At 42.2% G+C, this 24,509-nt stretch overlaps 2 protein-coding genes across 7 annotated transcripts in view; one reads left to right on the forward strand and one right to left on the reverse strand.

The window, feature by feature from the left end:
* The window catches only part of unc5cb (unc-5 netrin receptor Cb), a 141,924-nt gene extending 136,399 nt beyond the window's left edge, over positions 1–5,525 (forward strand). For all 6 annotated transcript variants that reach the window (XM_061698867.1, XM_061698868.1, XM_061698869.1 and 3 more), the window contains 5 exons: positions 760–993; positions 1,701–1,850; positions 2,032–2,196; positions 3,298–3,476; positions 4,476–5,525. In XM_061698867.1, coding sequence (XP_061554851.1) covers positions 760–993; positions 1,701–1,850; positions 2,032–2,196; positions 3,298–3,476; positions 4,476–4,635 — 888 coding nt within the window. In that variant the 3' untranslated portion in view covers positions 4,636–5,525. The remainder of the gene's footprint in view (positions 1–759; positions 994–1,700; positions 1,851–2,031; positions 2,197–3,297; positions 3,477–4,475) is intronic.
* A 670-nt stretch (positions 5,526–6,195) lies between these two features.
* bmpr1bb (bone morphogenetic protein receptor, type IBb) overlaps positions 6,196–24,509 on the reverse strand; it is a 45,739-nt gene continuing 27,425 nt past the window's right edge. Inside the window, exons 3-13 of the mRNA XM_061698511.1 lie at positions 22,818–23,012; positions 13,858–14,026; positions 13,309–13,408; positions 13,027–13,129; positions 11,669–11,765; positions 11,134–11,278; positions 9,915–10,107; positions 8,769–9,066; positions 7,991–8,166; positions 7,796–7,926; positions 6,196–6,820 (exon numbers count right to left, since the gene is read on the reverse strand). Coding sequence (XP_061554495.1) covers positions 6,695–6,820; positions 7,796–7,926; positions 7,991–8,166; positions 8,769–9,066; positions 9,915–10,107; positions 11,134–11,278; positions 11,669–11,765; positions 13,027–13,129; positions 13,309–13,408; positions 13,858–14,026; positions 22,818–22,872 — 1,593 coding nt within the window. The 5' untranslated portion in view covers positions 22,873–23,012 and the 3' untranslated portion in view covers positions 6,196–6,694. The remainder of the gene's footprint in view (positions 6,821–7,795; positions 7,927–7,990; positions 8,167–8,768; positions 9,067–9,914; positions 10,108–11,133; positions 11,279–11,668; positions 11,766–13,026; positions 13,130–13,308; positions 13,409–13,857; positions 14,027–22,817; positions 23,013–24,509) is intronic.

Consider the following 24,509-nt stretch of genomic DNA (forward strand, 5'->3'; position numbering starts at 1 on the left):
TTTTCTTTGATTGTATTATTTATTTGCTGATGGTAAAAGTATACTTTGGAGAAAACACTGTCACAGCTCTCTCATATTGTTAAATAATATATTAAATAAGTACCAAATTATTTCGTAAATTGTAAAAAAAAAAAAAGGTTAATGCATTTACAGCATTCCCAGCTATTGAGTGTTGACTATAACAAAAGAACAATTAATTGTGATGGATTCCAAATGATATTCATCCCAGTTACACACACACACACACACACGCCATGTTGATAAACTAAGTCATACAACAAAGGAACCTTTGAACTCTTGTAGCCCCCCCCCCCCCCCCCCAGTTAAAATAATCCCAAAGCAGTTAAATACCCGAATGGTCGCCGTTAGCGCTTATGCAGCGCTTAAAACGGCCCAGCTCACAATCGACTCCTAAAATTCCTTCTCTGTCTCTGGTAATCGTCGGATTTAATGCCACGCTGCCGCTCGCGTGGATTTATACACCGAGAGAGAGATGAAGAAACATCAAGGTTAAAAAAAAAAAAAAAAAGTGATGGAAAAGCGGCATTTTCTCCATTAGGAGTGAGGTTTAAATAGGCTTGACTTTTATAGACATTGACTACAGTACATGTCATATCTGAACAGCGGTTTCAAACCCAGAACCCTTGAAACTGCGAGTCTGAAGCGCTAACCACCCCTTAAGAGTTGACTTTTGAAGTTGAAATCTCGCAGGAGAGGAAGAATGATTGACGCTTGTCTCCTCCACCTCCTCCTCGGCAGGACGTGGTGGTGGTGGGCGAGGAGAACTTCACCACGCCGTGCTACATCCAGATGGACGACGAGGCGTGCCACATCCTGACGGAGACTCTGGGCACGTACTGCCTGGTGGGCCAGTCGCTCAGCGCCGCCACCACCAAACGCCTCAAGTTGGCCATCTTCGGGCCGCTCACCTGCCCCGCCGCCGAGTACCACATCCGGGTCTACTGCCTGGACGACACGCAGGACGCGCTCAAGGTGTGTTTGTTTACAATGGGCTCACATTACGATGCCGGTTTTTGTTTTCGTTGCGTGTTGTAGGACAAAGGAGACATTTAAAGACAGTCTGGGGAAACGAGGGCTTCTCGTTTAAAACACGCTACGAGCTTTTAATACTGATTGATTACAGGCGGTCACATTATGTTGGCGTTGTTTTTCTTTTTGGAGACGCAAGACAATCGCTTCCCCCTTAAAACATAAAATGAGCTTCTAATATTGTTTTTGTTTACAAAAGGTAGCGTTATTGTCGTTTTATATTTGTAGGACAAATGAGACGTTTAACGACAATCTGAACAAAATAGCGCTTCTATCATTAAACACAATGAGCTGTGTATGCTGTTTGTTTACTAAAGGTAATGTGTTGCTGTTTTCTTGTTGTAGGGCAAATGAGATTTTTAAAGACAATCAGGGGAAATAATTGCTTCCTCCAAAAAACACAGTGTGCTTCTAATACTGTGTTTGTTCACAAAAGATGACAATGTTATTGTTGTTTTATTGTTGTAGGACAAATGAGACATTTAAAGACAATCTGGGCAAAATGGCGCCTCGATCAGAAAACACACAAGGAGCTGCTTATACTGTTTGCAAATATGCGGTGGTTGACTGCACATGTAATAATGAATAATAATATGGCAAAATGACAAAGTGCGCTCATTGAGTTCGTCCGCGTGTGTGCGTGATTTTAGGAAGTCCTCCAAATGGAGAAGCAGATGGGAGGCAAGTTGTTGGACGAACCAAAGACGCTCAACTTCAGCGACAGCACCCACAACCTGAGACTTTCCATTCACGACGTTCCTCACACGCTGTGGAAAAGCAAGCTGCTGGCCAAGTATCAGGTGGAACATTTTCATGATTATTATTAGGGCTTGAGCACAACGCCCACTCGGAATGATTGTGTTCATTAATTTTCCTGTGAATTCATCAAATTTGAGGGGGATTTAACATGCCCGAAAAACTCAACATATAGATATACATGTTCTGAATGTGTCTGCTTTTTTTTTTTTTTTTTTTTTGCAGGAACTCTGTTTCCAGCAAGTGTGGGACGGCTCCCAGAGGAACCTCCACTGCTGCTTCACTCTCGAGCGCTTCTCCACCGCCACCGTGGAGCTCACCTGCAAGATTTGCGTGCGCCAAGTGGAGGGCGAAGGTCAGATCTTTCAGCTGGACACCACGCTGTCAGAGGTAGGCAACACGCTTCTATGCAAATGAGATGTAAATAATATAGAAAAATAATGTGTTGACACGCGCAGGCAGTAATAGAGTAGAGTATATTATAGTATAGCATTAGAATTCATAGATCAGTAAAAAAAAAAAGACAATATTTCCACAAACTGTAAATCCTCATACGGTATCGAAACAGATGGCTTAAACGCCCTGTTAATGTCTATTTCCCTTTTTTTTTGAGGGGGGGGGGGGCATCTAAAGACAAATTCGGCGGGAGGACTGAAATCATCTCTCCACTCCCAAAATCTCACTCGGCAGAAGAATGGCGTTTGAGGGATGGCGGCGCAATTGTGTGCTTTTGTGTTTCGGTAATGACATGAATTATGATACATTCCAGAGTTTGTCGTCTTCTCCTCTGGAGACGAACGAGCGGCACTTAATCTCAAAACCCCCCTCCACCCCGCCCCCCTCCTCCCAGCCTAGAAGTCCAAATCACTCTGCTTCAATCACAAAGCAGAAGGCGATGAAACATTTCTCCTTTTTCACCTTTTTCCAGCTGTCTGTGGGAAACGCATCCATTTGATTTTCAGCTGGATTTCCACCACAAGTGACACAAATCAAATTGTTTTGCTGTTGTTTTGTAGACATTGAATACGGTCCGCATGTGTTGCGTGAGAGGTGTATCAAAGCTCAAATATGATTTGAATATGCTATATTATAGGTGTACAGAACATTACACGTGGTCGAAATATGCATAATTAGATATATAAAACAATACATGTGTAAATGTTCGTGAATCAATGGAAATGCCATTCCCCCCCAAAAAAATCAACAAAAATGTTTGTAACGTTTTTTACAAAAATAGCACTTTATAAAACAAAAATGCAGAAGTAACAACATTAAAAAGAATATAAAGAATTATAAGGGTTATAAGTAGACTTTACCACCGATTTTATCAGCCTGATGGGTATCGGCTGAACGGCTTTAATGTCATAATTCGCCGATTGATCGGCTCCGCAAAAGGCGTTCACTCCGCGTCGCCATCGTGCGAAAACAAAGTCTGAATCGACCTGCAGTGCGAACACAGCCGTGACTTCCGTTCCACTTTGTGCCTCGCAGGATTCCCAGAGCATCGACACGTCCCTGCTGGACCCGGCCAGTAACATCACCACGCTGGTGGGACCCAACGCCTTCCGCATCCCCGTCTCCATTCGCCAGAAGCTGTGCGGCAGCCTTGACGCGCCGCAGACCCGCGGCAACGACTGGAGGATGCTGGCCCACAAGCTCAACCTCGACAGGTGTGTTTGTGTTCAGTTTGCGGCGTACTGAGCAGCCGGGACCTTTGTCCGTTCCATTTCCTCTTCTGTGTTAATCATGGCTGTGTTCGGAGTGCCATTAATCTCTTATTTATGAACCCCTTTTTCACAGCGCCCCCTAGTGTTCAGACTGAGACACCACATGACTGAAAGGCTTTGTGTTACAGGCTACATTTTAAGTCAAATGTGAGGTAAAATTGTTAGAGACAGACAGACAAAAAGATGGAAAGGGCTTTTCTTTCAATCAAAAAGTGCCTTTGATGGGTGTGTGCACATATGTGTGTGTCTCCGTTCTTGGGGTCCCACCACAGCGGGTGGGGGGCTTATCACAAGCAGCAGCTGCACAGTGATGAGAGCCCCTGACTGGGTGGACAGAGAAGAGCCACTTTTCTTCTTCTTCTTCTGTTCAACAATTTAACACAGTGGTCCCAAACTTTTTTTTTTTTTTTTCTTTTGCGCCATTTTTTTTGGTGCCATCTGCTGGCATAGAAAAAAAACAACAATCCTTCAAAAAAGAGGATTCAAGCTCTTTAATGCCACACCCACTTGAAGTATTCTGCCTAGTTAAACATAAAACAAAGAGAATTTACACGTTGTGCGAGCGTAGTACTAATGCGAACAAATAATGGGAAACTCTGCTAACGCCAGCGCTTAATAGCATCTATGTTATGGTGTTATAATCCTTTATGCGACAGATATTTGAACACAAGGCAGCAACACGTGTAAAGAGACAATCTAACAATTGTCACAGTCATATATTCTTTATCCTCTGCAAAGAACGAATAATATTAGTGCCATGTTGAGGAGCTGAGAACTAACAACTGAGATCTCCATCAAAATACTGTCTTTCCGTCTCTCTGCTTTAGACTGCCCTCAGGTGGCCAAAGAAGGAGCTGCACAGTCATCAATGAATTCAAAATTCCAGAATTGTCCAAATTGTTGGGAACCTCGTGTCATTTTTTTTTTGCTTTCCATTCTCAGATATCTGAACTACTTCGCCACCAAGTCCAGCCCGACGGGGGTCATCCTGGACCTTTGGGAGGCGCAGCACTTCCCCGACGGCAACCTGAGTCGCCTGGCCCAAGTCCTGGAGGAGATGGGACGCCACGACAGCCTCCTCCCCGCGGCCAGCGAGCACTGACGACATTCCGGCGGTTCCCGATCCTTGCGAGGTTGGAAGAGAGGCGGGGGAAAAACAACAACACTACTGCTCCTACGCTCTCACCTCTGTGGTATTTATGGCACCGGTCGCCATGGAAACAGGCCTCGGCTTTTTTCACGAGAAACAATCCCGAGACCGGTGTGGAAGAGGAATGATCTTTGCGTCGGGTCTCCACGGCAACCCAGCAGATGGACTCGTGTTCTGTGATAGCGTAGTATTGAATATGAATAATAATAATAATCCCAATTATGCTTTACAAGTCTTATGTTTTTGAAATAAGTGGCAGTGTCCTCTCACACTACTTTTGTTGGTTTTCTATGATTATTGCTTATTGTTTGCCGACCATTTGGCGAAACAGAGGGTTGATGATGCAGATTTTTCTCATGATTCTTTGTGCGTTGTGATAAGGGAGACCCTAAGGAAGAGCTGGATGTAATTGTATGTCCCCCCCAAAAAAATATCTATTTTTCTAGGACCAAATGTAAACACAGTACAGTTGCTTTTTGCCAAATAATTGACACGAGATGTGTGCGGTTCAGTCGAAAAGGTGGGGAGACAATTAAAACGAATGATTGTGACATCAATATAAGTAATATTTGTAAATGCATTTTGTTTGTTTATTTGTTTTTGGGTAAAGATGTCTATGCAAACTTTGCATCTTTTTTTTCCATGTACTGTACGTCCTTATCAGGAAGGCCTCTTTTGTTGTTGTTGTTGTTCCTTTGTCGTGCAGCTTCATGATGCTAACTTGTGTGTTGTGTACAAGCGAGGATCCTCACTAAGCGCTCCAATCTCATCCGGCAACGTAATTGTATAAAGTGTAAGAAATGTGATTTTTAAGACTAATAATAAATTATATTTATATGCAACACTGACAAAAAAAAAAAAAAAGTGTGTTGTAGAATTGTTTTCGTTGAACCGCAGCCTATCAGAGCAATCCGTAGGTCAGTGTTTCGCACATTTTGAGTCAAGGCACCAAAAAAAAAAAACTAATCTCAAACCGAACATAATGTCACAAAAGGCCGTTGCCTTGAGATACAAGTCACTCACCCGACGTTTTTCGAGAAAAGAGCAGTCATTCGGCTATTTTTTTATTTAATTTTTTTTGCCACTGTATTTTAACGCTTACTGTCAAACTAAACACAAAACACGAGACTTGCACGTGACGTAGTTCAGCTTTGTCTGACATCGTCCATTTAGCTTAATGCCAACAATCCAAAATGCCATGGATGGGCATAGTATTGTCGTTACAGTGTTAGTGACCTTTAAGCTATGAATATTTGAACAAACTGTGGGCAACACCTAGCCAGATGATGTTACAATACTCAGACACATTCTTCATCCTCTGCAAAGAACGTCTAATATTAACGCCAGTGACCATCTCCACTTTAGCCGTAATTCTGCATTGTGCGCACACCAGAAGATCCATTAAATTGAGGAAAAAACTATGGCATAAAAAGTCTTGACATTCTATTCAAATGTCATTATTGCATATTTGGAATGACGCTAGAGAGTACTATTTTTGTGATTAAAAACTTTTATTATTTTGGAAATTGGGATTTCCATTCATTTCAACGGGGAGCATGATTTGAAATACGGGTGTTCTGTGTTACAAGCGTCACAGAATGAATTCAACTCATGTCACAAGGCACAACTGAGCTAATCGTGAGGTAGTAGTGGAAAAGCAATGAAAGGTTACAATTCAGTATTTTTTTTGTACGTACAAATGAATGGTGGAAACCAACGTTGACAAAAGAGAGGAAGCAACATAGGTCTATTTTTTTTAATTAATTTAATCCAACTGATAATAATCCATGAACAAATGATCCTAATGAGGTCACTGAGCATCGTGATCTTTGGTTAGACAAAATCGACAGTACAAAAAACTGCTCATAAAAATGGCTTTTGGGAAGGGGTTGGTGTACCCCCCCAGCTCCTCTCGAGAGCCACTCAGCTTTCACAGAAAGCACGGTGGGACCAACACAAAGGTAGGGTAAACTCCTCCCCTTGTACAATGCGTCTGAGTGGTATGGTTCTGTCACGGCTTTATATCCTGAGACTCCAACATCCTGGCGAGGGTCTTCTTCACCCTCAAGGCGGTGAGGCGAGAGCCCGGCTTGTGCGACCAGCATGCCGACATCAGTTTTGCCATCTGACATAAACACTGAAGAAGATGGCAATGATGCTCCTGATTTCAAAACAATCAACCATCTCCATGCCTTCTATACACTAAGGATATCAAATGATTGGTATTGTTTTCTTGTACATAATACAAACATTTAAAACCTTCGAAGGGAAAGTAAACACTAATCAGTACCCTGGCAAAGAGATCGTTTGATAATTGACGAGAATATAATTTTTTTATTATTACAATTAGAAATGTAAATTTTAAATCCTAATTTGAAACCATACCTCTGTTTTGAAACCCTAACCCTGTTTCGAAACAATACTTTGAAAGCCTAACCACATTCTGAAACCCTACTTTGAAGCCCTAGCGCCATTTTGAAACCCTAACTCCATTTAGAAACCCTAACCCCATTTTGAAACCCGTACACTGTTTTAAAACCCTACTTTGAAACCCTCACCCTATTTTGAAAGACTCAGCCTACTTTGAAACCCTAAGCCTGTTTTCAAACCCTAACCCCATTTTGAAACCCGAACCATGTTTTAAAACCCTAATTTGAAACCCTCCCCCTGTTTCAAACCCTACTTTGAAGTCCTAGCGCCATGTTGAAACACTAACCCTGTTTCGTAAGGCTATTTTGAAACCCTAACCCTGTTTTAAAACCTAATTTGAAACCCCAACTCTGTCTTAAACCCCTAATTTGAAACCCTAAACCTATTTTGCAACCCTAACTCTGTTTTAAACCCCAATTTTGAAACCCTACTTTGAATCACTAACCCTGTTTTAAAACCCTACATGGAAACCTTAACCCTGTTTTAAAACCTAATTTGAAACCCTAACTCTGTTTTAAAACCCTCATTTGAAACCCTCACCCTGTTTAAAAACTCTACTCTGAAACACTAAGCCTGTTTTGAAACCCTACTTTGAAACCCTAACCCTGGTTTAAAACCTAATTTGAAACGCTCTGTTTTAAATCCCTGATTTGAAACCCTCACGCTGTTGAGAAACAAATACCTCGTCTGTGGCCCAACGGTTGGCAAACGCCGGCCTTTGCTGCTTGACGCAGACCACCTTCTTCATGTCGTCGTAGGAGGGGTCAGAGGCCACCAGGTCGTAGTAGGGGAGCTGGTACTCCTCCACGATGCCTTCGCACATCGCACACGCCATCGATTACTGTCAAAACATATCGTCATGAATATCACCACGTACCTCCGGTGACGCAGCGCCGAGCCATCTCCCACACGATGAGGCCGAAGCTGTACATGTCGGCCATGATGAAGGACCGGAAGGTGGTCTTGTTCAAGGTCTCGTCCAGGACCTCGGGGGGCATGTAGCGCTTGGTGCCCACGCGCAGGTTGGCCGGCACGTCCACCTCGTTGGTGTCGCTGACGGGGGGGACCGCAGAGACAACCGGAAATTAGCGGGCTTTGGAATATAAATCAAAAACTGAATTGAAAGTCACGAGATTTGGTAAAAATGCATCCAAAAAAATTGACACTAAGTATATATTGCAGTAGTAGAATATTAACATACTCTAGACCTGATTTATTTTTTCAATCGTGTAAATACTATGAAACCTATTTGCAGTTTTTTTTAACCCATCCTCCAATATTCACTGAAAAACTCGCCTGCACCTTCTCCAAGATGCAACAAGATGGCGCCACAGCCCTGGATAATAGGAAATATTGTTGAAACGATGAAGCTCAACTAAAAGACTAAGCTATGTCGGGCAGCTGAGTTTAGCCCGGGTTGTTCGTTCGTATAAGTTACCGAGTCTTCGCCCAGTCTAATATAAAAGTAGTGCTTTGGTGCCATTTTGTGGTAATCTTGGTGTCAAGGAAGTGACGGGAGCGAGCTTCTGTGAGACAAGCCAAAGCTTTGGCTCATATAAAAGTAGTGCTTTCGCGCTGTCGTGTGAGCGCTTTAGGCAATTAGAAACCTTTTTTTTGTGTGTGTGTGTGGGCAAAGATAATGAAAAAGTTGTTACCTGCTAAACTTGACGGCCAGGCCGAGATCGGCGATGCAGCACGACCCGTTCCTCTTGACCAGGATGTTCTTGCTCTTCAGGTCTCGGTGGGCGATGGCCGGCTTGCCCTGCGTGCCGATGATCTCCATGTGCAGGTGGCACAGGCCCGATACGGACGAGTACGCCAGCTTGAGCAGAGCCCTGGCGTCCAGCGTGTTGCATTTGAGGTAGTCGTACAGCGAGCCGTTCTCGTGGTAGTCGGTGATCAGGTACAGCTGCGTCCACGAGCCCGTGCCCTTAATGTCGGCCGCTATGAAGCCTGAAAGCAGGAGCGTCGAAAAAATAATAATAATCGAGACGTTTTATACATTACTTCATGCTTTATTTTTTCATTGTTTTTTACGTTGCTTTAAATGTGTATATTTTGGGGGAGTGACGATTTTTTTTTACATTTTTTTAGATTTTTTTGTTTTTTGGGGGTGAAGGGTAAGGGTTTGAGTTGTTATCAAACAATTAATAAATAACATTTGTCATAAGCTAATTATGTTCCGTATTTAAAAACTATTTGTGTTATTTTTCATTTTATATTTTTTAATAAATATTACCGGGGGGACAGATTAAGAATTGTCACCGACCAAAACATTTGACTTTTAAAGTATTTTTCAATTGAATGAACTGGATGCCAATTTAAGATTTGACATAAAAAGCATGTTCATAGATATTTAAAAACATTTTTATATTTCAATAAAATAAAATGTTATCTTACTTTTCTCGTCTTACTAAAATATTCAATATTTTTTAAATATGATTTTTTTTTTCATTTCAAAACATGCTAACATAAAATATATAATTTTCTTAAATTACTAACATATATAATACAGATGTTTTTTTTGTTACTCTAAATAAATACAAAAATAGGACATTCGTTTCTCAATGACATTTGATCTGGTACGGCAGTTTAATTCGTTCCGCGTTCGATCATCTTAAAGCACTGCACACGGACGCTCTTTGTTAGCGTATCTAATGGTGTTTCCCATTATGTGTTAGCATTAAGCTAGCTGACTTCAATAAGGCAAAGCTCGGCGGTTGTCCAATGAAGACGCTTGCGAAGGAGCGTCGGTCCGTCCGTCCGTCCGTCCATCAAGGGCACCGCTGGCGTCCTCTCACCCAGAATGTTGTTGTGTCGCATGAGGAAGGTCTGGTAGATCTCCGTCTCTCTGAACCAGCTCTCTTCCTCTGTGGTTTGGAACACTTTGACGGCCACTCGCTCGCCTCGCCACTTGCCCATCCACACCTCGCCGTAGCGCCCCTTCCCGATCTGCTTCACCATCTGAATCTGTCTGGCGATGGTGCGCTGAACCTGGTGACACGGACCACACAAAAAAAAACCTTCTGAGGATAACTGTATATCGTTTTTTTGTTTATTTATTTAGCCCTGCTAGTATTTACGACTTTAAGGCCAAATTGAAATAATCCATCTGCAGTAATCCAAAAATGCTGTCTGCTTCTGTGTTCCGTCACCCTGGGGGTTGATATATATTTAATATGGTTCACGTAGCATCAAATGTTCTGTTTCCTTCGGAAACGGTTCTTTTCATGGATTTATCCATTGTTTCGCGAGCAAGGGCCGAAAAGCTCAATAAATCTCGCCGCCAGGTGTCGGTCGCTACGTCAGCGGTTTCGACGCATTTTTTTGAGGGACAAAAAATATATATATATAGATTTCATTTGAATGCTTTACCAGATCACCATGATTTTCAAATTGAAAATTACATTGGAATTTACTTAGAGGAGAAAAAATAAACCTGTATGCTATGCAGAGGTGGACTATAACTTGGCTACAATTAAGTAGCGCTTTGCCACCACCTCGCGGCCTCTATAGGCAATTAGAAACTTTTGAAAGGGATGTCGCAGAATTTCGCAGGGGTTCACCGTGTACGAAAATTACTTTAAATGTACAAACAGAGTATTATATAAAATATACAATAAGCTCTCAAGCTAATACCTAAATAATGATGTAACTGGACAGAGCTACCTGAGAGAAGCTGACAAAAATGGGTTTAAAAAAAAACAAAGTCTTAAAACTATGAAAAAATATATAAAAGCTTTGGTAAAAAAAAAAAAAAATCAAACAACTATTAAAATATCTTAATTCAAACGTTTAACTGTTTATGACATGCTATTCTTCCTCAAGAGTTCTCTACGTGCCTTTTGACCGTTCGTTGCTAATGGGGGCCCCCTAGTGGTCGCAGGGCCATAAGGCACTGCTCAGTTGGTTTATGCCTCGGCCGCTATGATATTATGTTGCGTAACTCGTATTAGAGGCAGCAATGTTTGTTACTGTGTGAGAGGTTTCCATGCAGAGGGTGCAATGATTTTGTCCTACCAACAACGGGACCCCCGAGCCTGATCCAGAGCCGACGCTGTGGGAAAGTTCGATGAGGTCCTTGAGCGACTCGCCCTGAGGGATGTAAGAGTCGTCCTGTTCCAGGTTGATGCTGTAGCGCGGCTCGGACTCCTGCCGCTTGTACCTAAACGCGCGCGGGAAGATGCGAAATGGACTGTGGTTGTGACACATTCTGTACTTAAGTAGAAGTACAGATACTTGTGCAGAAAAAAAAAAAGAGGTACTGACTCAACTCCTGTACTTAAGTAAAAGCATAAAACTAGTGTGAATTAAAAACAAACAGTAAGTAAAGTCAAAACCAATAGTTTCAAATTTAGCTTCCCTAAGTAAGGGGTAGAGAGTACAGATAGGACATATATCTGATTTCAAATTTTGCGAGCAAAAGTAAAAAGTTGTCTGAAAAATAAATATTCAATTAGCGATACCTGGAAAATCTACTTAAGGACAGGAACAAATTACAAATATTTCCCACCGCTGTTTCGTGAATGAGTGACAAAATCGAGTTGAGCGTTACCTGACGTAGCAGATGACGACGACGATGACAAGGAAGACGCTGCAGACCGTGATGGAGATGAGGAGAGCCAAGTAATGGGCACTGCTGTGCACATAATCTGAAATTTTAAAAATATAAATCATGAAAATACAAGTGATTTAGTGTCTTGAGAAGATTTTCCTAACTTTCCCTCTGTCCTTCCTCTGGACACCCGCAAGTCGAGGATCGATCGCATCTCCTTCCTGAATCCCAAAGATCACATGTCACGCTGACATGCCGCCGGAAGCAGCTCGGGGGGCTCGTGAATTTCAGTCGCTCATGATCACTTACACGAGTCCCCCCCCAACCGTAAGATTTTTTTTAACCCTACCCCAACTGTAAGATTGACTTTCACCCTAAATCCAAACCCTAACCCAAAATTCTAACCCTGTTCACTCAAAACGTAAATCCTAACCGCTGACTACCAATCATGACCTAAACACTCATCCCTTCTCTAAATTTAACTTTTATACTAACCCTACCACAACCCTGACTCTAAACCTAACCCTAAACTCTACCTCAACCCTAACCTTGACTGTAACCCAAAAAAAAAAAAAAAAGACAATTTTTTTAAAGGTAACCTCGACCGCCATCAAAACCTAGCCCAGGCATAACCTTGAATGTGAACCTGAAGCCCACCATTACCTCGACCCCGACCATAGATCCTGACTGCAGACCACCAACCCTAACCTAAACAATCATCCCTACCCTAACCTTAACCACGACAAAAATCCTCACCCGAGCTGACCCTTTATTTGAAAGAGGCCTTTATATGAGAAGAGGACTACTGGCTCAAATGTGGTATTTATTATCATATCAGAGCCACATTAGGAAAACAGACTCTGATATTTGGATATGATAATTTAGCTGTTCCGATTCCATTATGGATACTGCTTATAGATCCGATTCCTTATCGATTCTCTTATTGATTCTCATTGAATGATGAAATGATACAAATGGGGTTGTCTGCTATTAACTCTTTAATATCTTCACCTTTAGGGGTCGATGAAAAACTTGCAGGATGTCAACAAGGTTGAGAACCACTTCTTTAAGCGGCCCTACCCGCTGTCAAAGCTTTACGTCTAACCGTCACTCGAAACAAGTTCTCAAAGAGAATAGTTCTTGGATCCCATCCCTACTGTGATACTTCTAGTCAGGTTTGCACTTGCTGCATGACTATTTGACTAGCAAATTGGCGTGTAGTGTACCAAATCAAATGGAAACGTGTTGATAGTAAAGGTAATTACAACCACAAAGTCGCACTAGCTGCGATATAAAAAGAGCTTTCTATTCAGGTTTGTACTTCCTGCGCGGCTGTAAGACGGTCGGGTGTGTCTCACCTGAGGTCTGCAAGGGAGGAAGAGTAGGATGAAGGTTACTGTTGCAGTAGTCCTGATCCATGCAGCACTCCAGAGCTCTCCTGAAGCGAGTGTTCCACGTGTCCTAGCCAGCAATAAAACACGGTACCGTAAAACAGACGCCTCGCGACAGTAACGATGACGACAACACGAGAGCGTCACAGCCCACATGCATTGCGGGAGAATCGGAAGCAAGACGTCACAAGGGTGAGACAGGACAATTGATTAGGGACACAGGAACACGTTGAGAGAAGGCAAACTCACTCTGCATTGGAACTTCGAGCCAGCCAGTCCCAAACAGCCTAACGTGACTGTGGCCAGACCGCCTTCCTCCTCCACCATGGTGAAGCAGTAACCGTCCGTCCTGACGAACGACATCCACTTTCACGATCAACAACGGTCAATTACTACAAATATGTTCGGTTAGAGTATGTGTGAAGTTCATTTCTCGGATTCATTTCCTGCCATTCATTTCCAGGATGCAGTAACATCAATTCAAACGTGTACTTTATTTCTAAGGTAGCACCAATTGACTTTGCCTGGCGCCATAAAATGTAACTTTGTCAAATTTGGTCTGATCACGAACATGGGCAACTTGTGTTGGGCGGATCATCGACACAAGTTTGGTGATGAAGCGCTCCCTCCTCAAGTGAAATTACAATCCGTGTGTTTACTGTATAATAGGGAACTACTAGGTATTAGGTACGAATGGCAAACTTTAAGAAATTGACCAGAAATGTTCCAAACCGAAATGTAACCATGTACACTTTAGTGTACCAAATGCCTATGTGTTATGTTGTTCTTTTACTGTACATGCAACTGTTGTTGGCAGAGTCTTCAGGGCAGTGCAGGTTGCAGTGACACCACAGCACGTTTTGGACCGCAACGGTGGCCGCGCTACTGCTGTTGCCGCGCCCCTCGGCCCCCCGCTCCGACTCCCCCTTCCAGCCGTTCCGAAGCAGCATGCTGTCCAACAAGTTGCCTGCACACGCAAAGAGAGAGAGAAGCTTCGAGCAAAGCTGTACTCGTGTGAGGTTCAAGGATCCGACCAAAAATCCGGATGAAAAGATGGCAGTTTTTGTCACCGCCTCCGTGGCAACGACATCCACCGTGCGGACACAAGCTACCGACATGATGGTGTCTCGAGACTGAAAATAAAACTCATTGTATCAACAAAAAATCAAATGAAGCATCTTCTTACTACAATAAGCCTGTTCGTTTTGTTGTTTACAACTCAGATCAAGTCTATAAAATGACTTTTGATTTGCTGATTCATTTCGTATCATCCCATCAATTGTCAAAATGTTGAGCATTAAACAAGAAGTTTTAAAATAACCATCGGGCGGAGGTTAAAAAAAAAAAAAGTAGACGAGCGTGATGGTGATTCACACTTGTTGTGCTCTTGAAGTAGCACCCTGTGTCCTTCCAAGATAATCTGCATTCATGGGAATTTTGCACACTTCTTCTGATCTCCCAAAAGCAACCTTGGCTTCTTTTTCTCTTTTCTTTTTTTAATCTGCGAGTGTGCAAATGCGCGCACACGCATATATACACCCACACCCACACACACACACATATGCAGAAAAAGAAAGAGGAACGCTTTACGAAGTCGTCAAGCCTTTCACCTCGTATCAACCTTTGGTTTTTATCAGCGAGCGCAGGGGCAGGTCACTCTGGGAAGGCTGACATCACCTTGTTTTGTCACATGCAAAAGAAGACCTTATCGGGCAAATGGTCCTCTCTCTTACGATCCAGTCTGGAGTTCAGGGCAAACCAGCATGTGAAGGCGGAATTTGCTGACGTTCAAACGCATTAAAAATGACGCTATGATGTCACGTCATCACAATTCTTTTGAGCCTCTAATGTGTGATGTTTTATATATTGACAGGTAATGCCAAAATCTAATAATGGCAGGGGGGGTGTAGACTTTTTATAACCACTATATATATAATATATATATATTTTTTTACATCATCATATTTTTTCTTGACTTGTAAACTTTAAAACTGGTCAATTTGACCCACAACATCAGAGCAGGGTTTTAAATGAAAGCTAATAATAACAATAATAATACGAGAGCGAGATTCAAAATATCATTAACAGCCGTGAGTAACATGCAGTAATGTTGTACAACACAGCAAACTACAACCGCAGAAATAGATTGTTCAATGAACACCTCAAAATCAAGAAGGATTTTCTTTTTTAAAGGCAGAAAAAAAAAAAAGTCTAATAATTGAGTGTCTTCCTTTATGCAGTTTGGTGTCAACCGCCGGCAACAAACAGACTTGCTATGTCAGCGACGACCGCATTCAAGGTCACCCCGAAATCTGATCTACATCCTCCACACATTCCACAAGCTGCTACTCCACACAAACACACATTCGAGCACACACACACACACACACACACACACACACACACACACACACACACACACACACACACACTGGATGTATGTTACTGAGACATTTCTCCACTCAGCACTGTTTTCTGCATTAATGATAACAAGCGCTCAAAATCTCAACTCTGTACCCCAACGGAAACAATAAATGCAGATTTCTTTTTTTTAAACGTATTTGTTATGCTTTGCTCATCTTGGACGGGTGTGAGCGTCATATGGATGAACTCTCGCAATGAATTACATCAATTTAATCCTCTTTGTTTTTATGAAGCTCACCAGGGGGCTTCTCAGTTTTCCACTTTTGGGTGGTCTCACCCTCGTTATTGTCATTAAGTACATACAGATTATTGTGGATTGTTAAAAAACACGAAGCGACTCGACTTGTATATTTACATTGTTATTTATATATATATATATATATATATATATATATATATATATATATATATATATAAGGGCTGGGAAGAAAATGGAATAACTTGGCTAAGTTCTGCCAGGAACCATGTTTGTGCCGCTGGAACTCATGTTTCACACGGACATTCATTGAAGAGGGACGCAGTGTTGGGCCAATGATAAATTTTGCCAAAAACAACAAGGGAGCATCTGTAAGTGATCTTTAAGACACTGTTAGATGTTTAATGCACATAGAACACGATAAGTATGAGTGAGCTGAATGGTAGCGTTGTTGTTTTTTTACCTAAAATGCTCATCGCTATCGTGCTAATGCTAATCTCAATTGCTAACCATATGACTCAATGTAGCTGCGTAATTGGTTTCTTAGTGCTGGACTGCGCTCACCTACAAGAAAAATCATTACTGATTAATTTTGCCTCGCCAAAAGCATCCAGTGGGGCACAAGTTTGCTTGTCACAAAGTAATTCAAACTCGTTCGACTTCTATTTGAAGGTAAGTGGTTCAAATGCGTCACATTGGCTAACCTGACGCTCTTTGCACTCTAATGATGGCGCTCAGCGAACTGTTTGGCCGTACTGTTCTTTCCTGTGCTAGTTTGAAGATTGAATTTAGTTCGGTGTATCTTTGTCGGCCTTGTAAGCAAAATGTTTCCACATATCGCTCCGTGCCTTGTTTTCCTTGACTAGCTACGATTGACCGTAAAAAGCTAGTTTTACTATTGAGCTGGTATTTTTTTAGATGCTTAAACATGGAGCGGGTCAGAGTTCTCGAGCGTTTCCCCACCGATTGTGTTGTACGTAAAGCTTGACTGATTGATTGAAAGGGTTTTGATATATTTTCCTGGAGAAAAAAAAAAAAAAAACGGTCACACTGGTTTCCCCAAGTGCCAATTTCCTTTCTTCAGAAGCGTAGCGTATGACGAGCGAGATAAGTTCCTCCAGGTGGCCGTCGTAAATCTCTCGCTCAAAGGAGACATCTTCCCCGTGCGTCTCAGGCGTGCACTCCGACCCCTAATGGGGGTGGCGAGCAACCTGCCAAGGAGGTCATTCATCGTCCGGCTTCACCCTCATGCCTCTTAACCCCTCGACGGGCTTCAAAGATAGGACGTATGTGCGCACGAATGTGTCGGAAGTGCGCGTCCCAATCCATCTCCCCCCCCCCCCCGGGTCATCTGTTTCCACTGTTCCGGCAACCTGCTCCGTGTTTACCAGCCATGACCGTGCAGCCTCGAGGACGAAGAAAGTGTCCGTCAACGTCGGACAAGATCATTCCGGACTGGCCGGCCTCTGACCCCCGCGCATCCTCGGACAAACTCACGTCAGGTTTGCAATGGCTGGCTGAGAAATGTGACGCGCGGGTGCGAGTTTTGCAGAGAGTTGCTATATCCACAAAGACAACACACAAACACAGACAGGCGCACAAACTGAGATGCTGGTTTTGGACAAACACAATCATAAAGAGAAGCCTGCAACATCTTCATATGGGCAAGCAACCATTTAGGTAGAAACTAAATGCCAGGACAAAACCTAGTGAAGTGTGTTCGCAGCTATATTGTGGTTGATCTTTGTCAGTCACAGAAATGACCGCAATATCGCGGAAATCTGTGTTTTACAGAAATAGTTTCTTTATCGTTTTTTTTAACCGTATGCAGTGGACGACTCCATTCGTGCGGTTTGACACCTGCAGATCCACCTATTTGCCACTTTAAAATGTGAGGTTTTACTGTATTGGGGGCGGGGGTTGCCGATGGGTCAGAAAACCAGTCAGTATCTGGTGTGACCGCATTTGCTTCATGCTGTCCAGCATATTTATTGCACAGGTGTGCCTTTGGCCGCCCACAATAAAAGGCCACACTAAAATATACAGTTTTCCTGTATCGGGGAGGTTCCGAGGGGTCAGAAAACCAATCAGTATCTGGTGTGATCAACATTTGTGCTATCACCATCGACCATCACCTCATGATCATGCTGCAAGGATCTGTACAAAACTCCCGGAAGCTGAAAAATAGCTCTCTCTCCGCAAACTGAAACTATACAAACTGCATTCATGTCGAACACACAGGAGGAGAAATTCAAGTGGGAGCATTATACCATCAAGTATCACTCGAATAGTCCTTGAGTCTCCGCAGCCAGCCAATAGAAACAGGTGTCTGGTGCATAAAGACTGTGCCGCTGAGATTTACAGCCAATCTCCCACGTTTAAATCGTTTGAGAGATCTTCAACGTATCATATCGCAAAGGAGGCAAGGGAGTACGACTGATACTTTGGGGAAAGAATAAAGGCAAGTCCACTGTCGCCTGTGTTTCATGTTTTGTTTGCTATAATATAGTACGGTGCGGTGTGGCATAATATAGAGTACAGTATAAGTAGCTCCTAGTCATAAAGTAACACTGATATACGATAAACTCAACTTTATTTTTAGAGCGCTTGAAAAACAACCGCAGCTGTGATAAATGATTATTATTATGCTGCGTGCGAATAAAGCGCACTGATAAGAGATTCTGTGGTGAAGGACTCCTCCTCCTCCTGCTCATCATCATCATCGTTATCGTCATCATCATCGTCATCCCCAGCAGCAGCACGGGAGGCATTTCGTCACCAACTGTGAAAGTTACAGCCAGCTCCCAGGCGCTAGTGGACTTTACAGCTGGTCTCCATCTTTAACACTATTCCACCACAATGTCTTTGTGCTTGAATGGTAGCGAGCCCACCCCCCCAATAGTGGGAGTTTAAAAAAAAAAAAAGGGCTGAAATAGTCATTAGTCAATTTCACCTCATGACTAGTAACAAGGAAAAAACAATATGACCTAAGATGTCAAATATAATGCTTACACACCAATTGAGTGTTGGATTATTGATTTATTTATTTGTTTTTGTTTTTTTGCATGATTTACTACTATTTATTTGAGCACACTTGATCATCAGTTTGACATCTGAATGCCTCAAATATCTAATTTAGAGCATCAGTGTTGACATTCAAGTGCCTCACACAAGACCTTTGTATACTCTTGTGAAAATTTCCATTTCTTGAAGCGCTATATTTAGGACAAAATTCTGGTTACTTAAATAGCTGCCTTTGATTTTAAAGTAACGTAATTGTTCCCATGGTTACGAGTAAATTGCAAAGCAGTCATAGTGCTGTTCATGAAATATCGCGCTTGATTTTTGTGTATGATTTCCTACTAAATTCTCAGAACACACAAGTGCCACCACTCAAGTACACTTACGTGTGTTTCTCAATTTTTTTGTATAATTGACCACGAAATTCTCGTGTGAGCACGTCTGAGCATCGGATTTGGATATCGGATATCGGATTTTCCAAGCTAACATCGCATAGCATTTAGTACAAAAACAAGCATTTTTTGGGGTTACATAAAAGTCGGCCTTGGATCTTAAAGTAAAATGTAGTAATGTGTGTAACATGCAAACCAAGGCTACAAGTACATACAATATGGAGCAAGTGTAATATAGTGATTAACTTTACAAAGCAGTTTCACGCTCGACCTTTTTATATGATTTAATACAATTCGTTTGTTGTGTGTGAGCACATTTAAGCATCACTTTGACATGACATTGAATCTAATTGTCATCCATCCACCTCTAAAATGAAAATATGCGCTATGATGTGTACAAAATTAGTCGCAAATGAACTGCCTTTGATCTTGAACTAAAATGTAGCGTTTCCAAAGCAGGCCCAGTGATATTCATGAAACATTGGGCTCAACTTTTTTGCATGATTTTCGACTCGATTTTGACATACATTTCATATTTCTGTCCCAAAATAGGCACAGCAATGACTGCAAAATATGGAAAAAAAAAAAAAAAAAAGAAAACAAATTGATTTTGAAACCACAGTGCAACATTTTGTACAATTTCCTACTAAATTCCCACGGGAACACGCGAGTCGTGTCTAATGTGCCGCTCAAGTGTTTTGAATGGAAATGTTGTCGACTGTCAATCATTTTCCCGACTAGAAAGAGAACAAATGCCGAGGTGCCCCGGTTGATGGGATCCAAGGGGGGGAGGGGGGGGGGGGGAGGGATGGTGAGGGGGGGGGGGGTTACGGACCCTCCCGCCTGTCACAACTTTACAGGCCAGCAGGACACTGCTGGCATTCATTGTAAAAAAGACAACTGGCTGCCCATCTTCAAACAATTCAAAACAGGAGTGTGCGGCGGGACATAAAAGCGAGTTCATGGGAGCCCCAGTACCTTTAACTTACATGTTTAATTTGTGACGTGACCACGCTGTTTATTTTATGTTTAGTTTAAAATAAACTTCAACTGGGAGTGGCGACAAACAGCTCGAAGCAAAAACACTAAGTGGCTTTATTTTCGTGCGCCGAATGGCAAACGGAGCCATATCTTGATTTTGGCGTTTGCCGATTTGGCAGAACGGCAAGCGGCAGGGGCGATTCTAGGATCAGAGGTCTAGGGGGGCTGAGCTCCCGGCCAGGCAAGTCTACATTTCACTATTTTGTGCATTTTAAAGTGATTTTAGTCCCACATTTATGAAAGAGAAGCACAACACTTTTGGGGAAAGTCTGTGACTAAACTGTCAAATGTGATGAAGCTTATTTAAATGTTGAAAAGAGGAATGGATTGTATTTATAAAACCAACATATTGTCAGTAATCCTTCTCATTTCTGGGGGAAGACAACTCATTTTAATACAGCAGAACCTCTACATACACATCAACAGTATAAAAAAAAAAAAATGTCTGCAATAAACCAACTAAAAACACAAAAAATGGACCGTGGGACTTATTTTGGGGACTTTTATATGAAATTCAATGCACAACATCTAAAACCTATGAACAGAAATTGACTATTAGGAATACTTCCAATATAAAATAATGCCTCAAATTTTCAAATCCCTCTGGCGGTGTTGTATCTCTTTGGAGTTGAGATCAGCACAGCTTTTGAGTCGACAATTAAGATTAGAGGGTGAATCTCAGCTTCTCACGTCAATTATGAGGGAGAGAAATGCCGACATGTTAGAAGTTGGACACGTTTTGGCATCTCAAACCTGAACAGAGTATTTATAGTATAAACAGAGGATGTGTCACGGTAGGTAGTAGAAAGTATGTGTCACGAGCGTGAGAAAAGATGGCACAGTTCATGGAGTGAATGACAAAAGGCATGTAAAAAAAGCCACGGATGTTCGACTTGAGTCATGAGGTGAGTCAGAGTTGCTCCCATTGCGTTTCTAAGTCGTATGTCTGTGTTGATTATTTTGCTATCGAAAGCCCTTTCTCAGTCTTGTCTTTGTTGTTTTAAAGTTTGGCGTGTCCCAAAAGCAAAACAACTAAATAAATATTAGCATCAAAGTCACAGTTCTGTCGGACTCGTTTTCGTCACTTTGTGGTCAGAAACCGGGGTTTTTGGTGAAACCAACCCATTTTTCTGCTGCTGAATACTGAAGAACAGAAAAAGATAGAAACAAACTTGTTTTTTAGCGAAAGAAGAGAGTGTAGTCTATCTTTTTGTTTTGCTTTAAAACGGCCGACAATACGGAAACTCTGCTTTGAAAACAGCTGGCAGAGAAAGAGTGGGTGTTATCTATCTGAGCGCTTTCAGGTCGATGAGAAAAAAAACAAAACAAAGAACAGTCAGAATGTGAAATACTACTTATATCATGATCGCATACATTATTTCTTTTATTTTTTGAAATTGGGGCTACAGACGGTGGGGGGTTACGTTAAAGTTGTCCCTGTGGATGGCGACGATCCACTGACGTCGAAATCACCTCAACCGTGGGAAATGTCACAAAAAAATAAATAAATGACAAGTACGAACACTGTTGTACTTACTAGAAGCCTGACGCAATGGCACGTAGCAATGCTCGGCAGTAGTACCTCTTGCTTATCGTGTAGCGCTGACTAGCAGATAGCGTATTGCATTAAGTTGCTTGTGGTTTGGGGTAGTGTAGTTCCCCCAAAACACCACAATTTTGTTGTTAAATGTTTTTAATGAAGACAAAAAGCACCATATGGCAGTGGTTCTCAGCTGTCGTCACCCTGGGACTTGCATTTTCCTGTTGTTCCAAAGTCACGACACACTTTTAGAGAAGTTAAGAACTACATATTAAATAAAATACAAAATTCTTGAAAAGTAGCCTCTGAAAACATACAATATACGTACATTATATTTTGAAATGCCGGCAAAAGCATATTGCTAGCCATGATGTCCGCCGGCCAGAGGCTTAGCTGCACTGTATTTGTTTACAGAGTAAACTAGAGGCTAGAGCATTGGGAAGGAACATTTCTTGTCGCTTTGCTACAATGTTCCGTGTGGGAATGTCGTATTCCTCTGTACTGTACTGAGAAAAATCTGAATACGAATAAATCTTTTTTTTTTTTGCACTAGCTGTCCGCGACCTACCCAAAATGGGTCCCCGACCCACCAGTTGAGAATCACTGCCATGTTTTACATACATAATAAAAGAACATGTAAGTGGTTTTATAGTTACATGCTCAACTGGTTTTATAAAATGTAATTACTGTAAAAATAAGAACAATAAAGAGAAGAATAAGAAGAAAAAAGAAAGAATAGAGTTTGAGAAAAAGTCGTAATTTTACGAGACTTAAATTGTAATCTAAATCGAATAACGTGTATTAAAAAAAATATGTAATCTTACGAGATAAATTGTAATTACAAGAATAAGTAATAAGGAGTATTTATGTGCTTAAAAAATAAACTAAAAATCATATGAGATGGTGTAGCATTGACTAGCAGGTAGCATTTTGAACAATCTAACAGAATGCCGAAGAGACAATGGCGAGCAGAAATCGTTAAAAGTGGTGGAGATTTTATACGAAAGCTCCGCACTTGAACGTTGGCATAGAGGCAATTAGACATCATGGTTCGGAAAAAAAAAGCTCATTCCAAAGTCCAGTTTTTGACCGAAACTCGAAGGAACTCGAGGATGATCGGACATTCGTACTTGTCTTGACTCACCTTCCGATCTTCGGCTCAGCAGCGCCATCAGGAGCAGAGCGTGCCGGGCCAGCATCGCACCGCCGCCGCCGCCGCCTTTCAAAATCTCCCGCAGCAACCGCAGCGCCAGAAGCAGTCGAAGCCAAATACGTCCTTACGACCGCCACGGACCTCCCCCCGGTCCGCCACCTTCTGCGCCACTTCGACACTGACGGCCTGGGAGAGAAAGGCAAAAAAAAAGGGGGGGGGGGGGGGGGGGGAGCGGGTTATGAGGCGGGGGTGTTACTTGTCTCTGGGTGTCCCGCCCTTCCTGCCACTGAGGCAACAGCTGAGCGCATGTGGACCCCACAACACCGCGCCAAGAGGCGGGCAACAGGGGATGGGACGCCTGACGCACCAGGGACATCGACACTCATCAATTTTCCCCATTGACATGAATTGAAAAGCCGTCAATCCATTCCAGCCCCCCCCCAAAAAAACGTCACCATTTTTGTTACGCGGTTTTAATAAAGACAAATAGCACTGTATTGTACTTGTAGAACGAGTTTTGGCTTTTTTAAATTATTGTAAAAGAATTGTCTTAATTCTTATGTATAGTCTTAATCTTACGAAAATGTTGTTTTTTTTGTTCGCTTTTTGTAGAAAACGTAATTGCCTCACTAGACTGAAGTCGTACTTTTTCCCTTAGACTCCGTACTCCGTCAACTACAGAGAATTATGATAATTACAAATAAAAATGTCACTAATTGGGAGTAAAGATGTTTACAATGTAAATGACAGGTGCCAAATTCAAGGCCCGGGGGCCAGATCCGGCCCGTCACATCATTTTATATGGCCCGCGAAAGCAAATCATGTGTATCCACTTCTATGATTCTTGGTCAAAAATTGTCATACGTAATAAATAATAACTTTGAGATATTGCAAGCATTTTTTTAAATAACCAAACTCCTTGTTACAGTAACTTGAACAATTGTGGAGTGACAAAATGTTCCTTGACTTATAATTTAAAAATTCGTTATCCATCAGTTTGTTGTGTATATGTAATATCATAAAGAGGCCATGAGACGTATTTATGGTTTCACAGTCATAACGGCCTTTTGAGGGAAACCGTAACTACAATGTGGCCCGCGACAAAGATGAGTTTGACACGCCAAACGATAAATACATTGTGTGCATGTGCCGTGGCGTGGCGTCAGGTGATGAGGCGGCGATTATTGCTCACACCTCCAGGCACATCCACCGCCACTTTGCAACTCGACCGCTAATCCACTACACAGACACACACGTTAACAATGGGGCACACATTCCTCACGTCAACATGTACGGTGTAAAAGGATTAACGGCGCTATTAGCCAGATTACATCAAATTCACTGAGAGTAAAAAAAAAAAAAAATTATAAAAAAAAAATAAAAATAAAATGGCGAACATGTTACAAAGTATTATTGTTTAGAAAGTGTCGTAATCTTACGAGAAGTAACTTGTAATCACGCACATAGAATGCATTCTTGTAAACTGCATTCTCTTCCAAATGAGGGGAGGAAAGTAAACAGAGTTGAATTCTTGCTGGTGTTAAAGCCAACAGGAGCCAAATGGGCCTCCTGAGTCACTCGGAGTGTGAGGAGCTGCACCTCCGCGGACCCTTGGGCTCGGGAGCTGTCGCCCCCACCACGCCGCTCCATTTGTGTTCAACACATGAGCTGCTTCTGGAGGCT

This window comes from Phycodurus eques, chromosome 15 (genome assembly GCF_024500275.1).
Source record: "Phycodurus eques isolate BA_2022a chromosome 15, UOR_Pequ_1.1, whole genome shotgun sequence".
Lineage (NCBI taxonomy): Eukaryota > Metazoa > Chordata > Actinopteri > Syngnathiformes > Syngnathidae > Phycodurus > Phycodurus eques.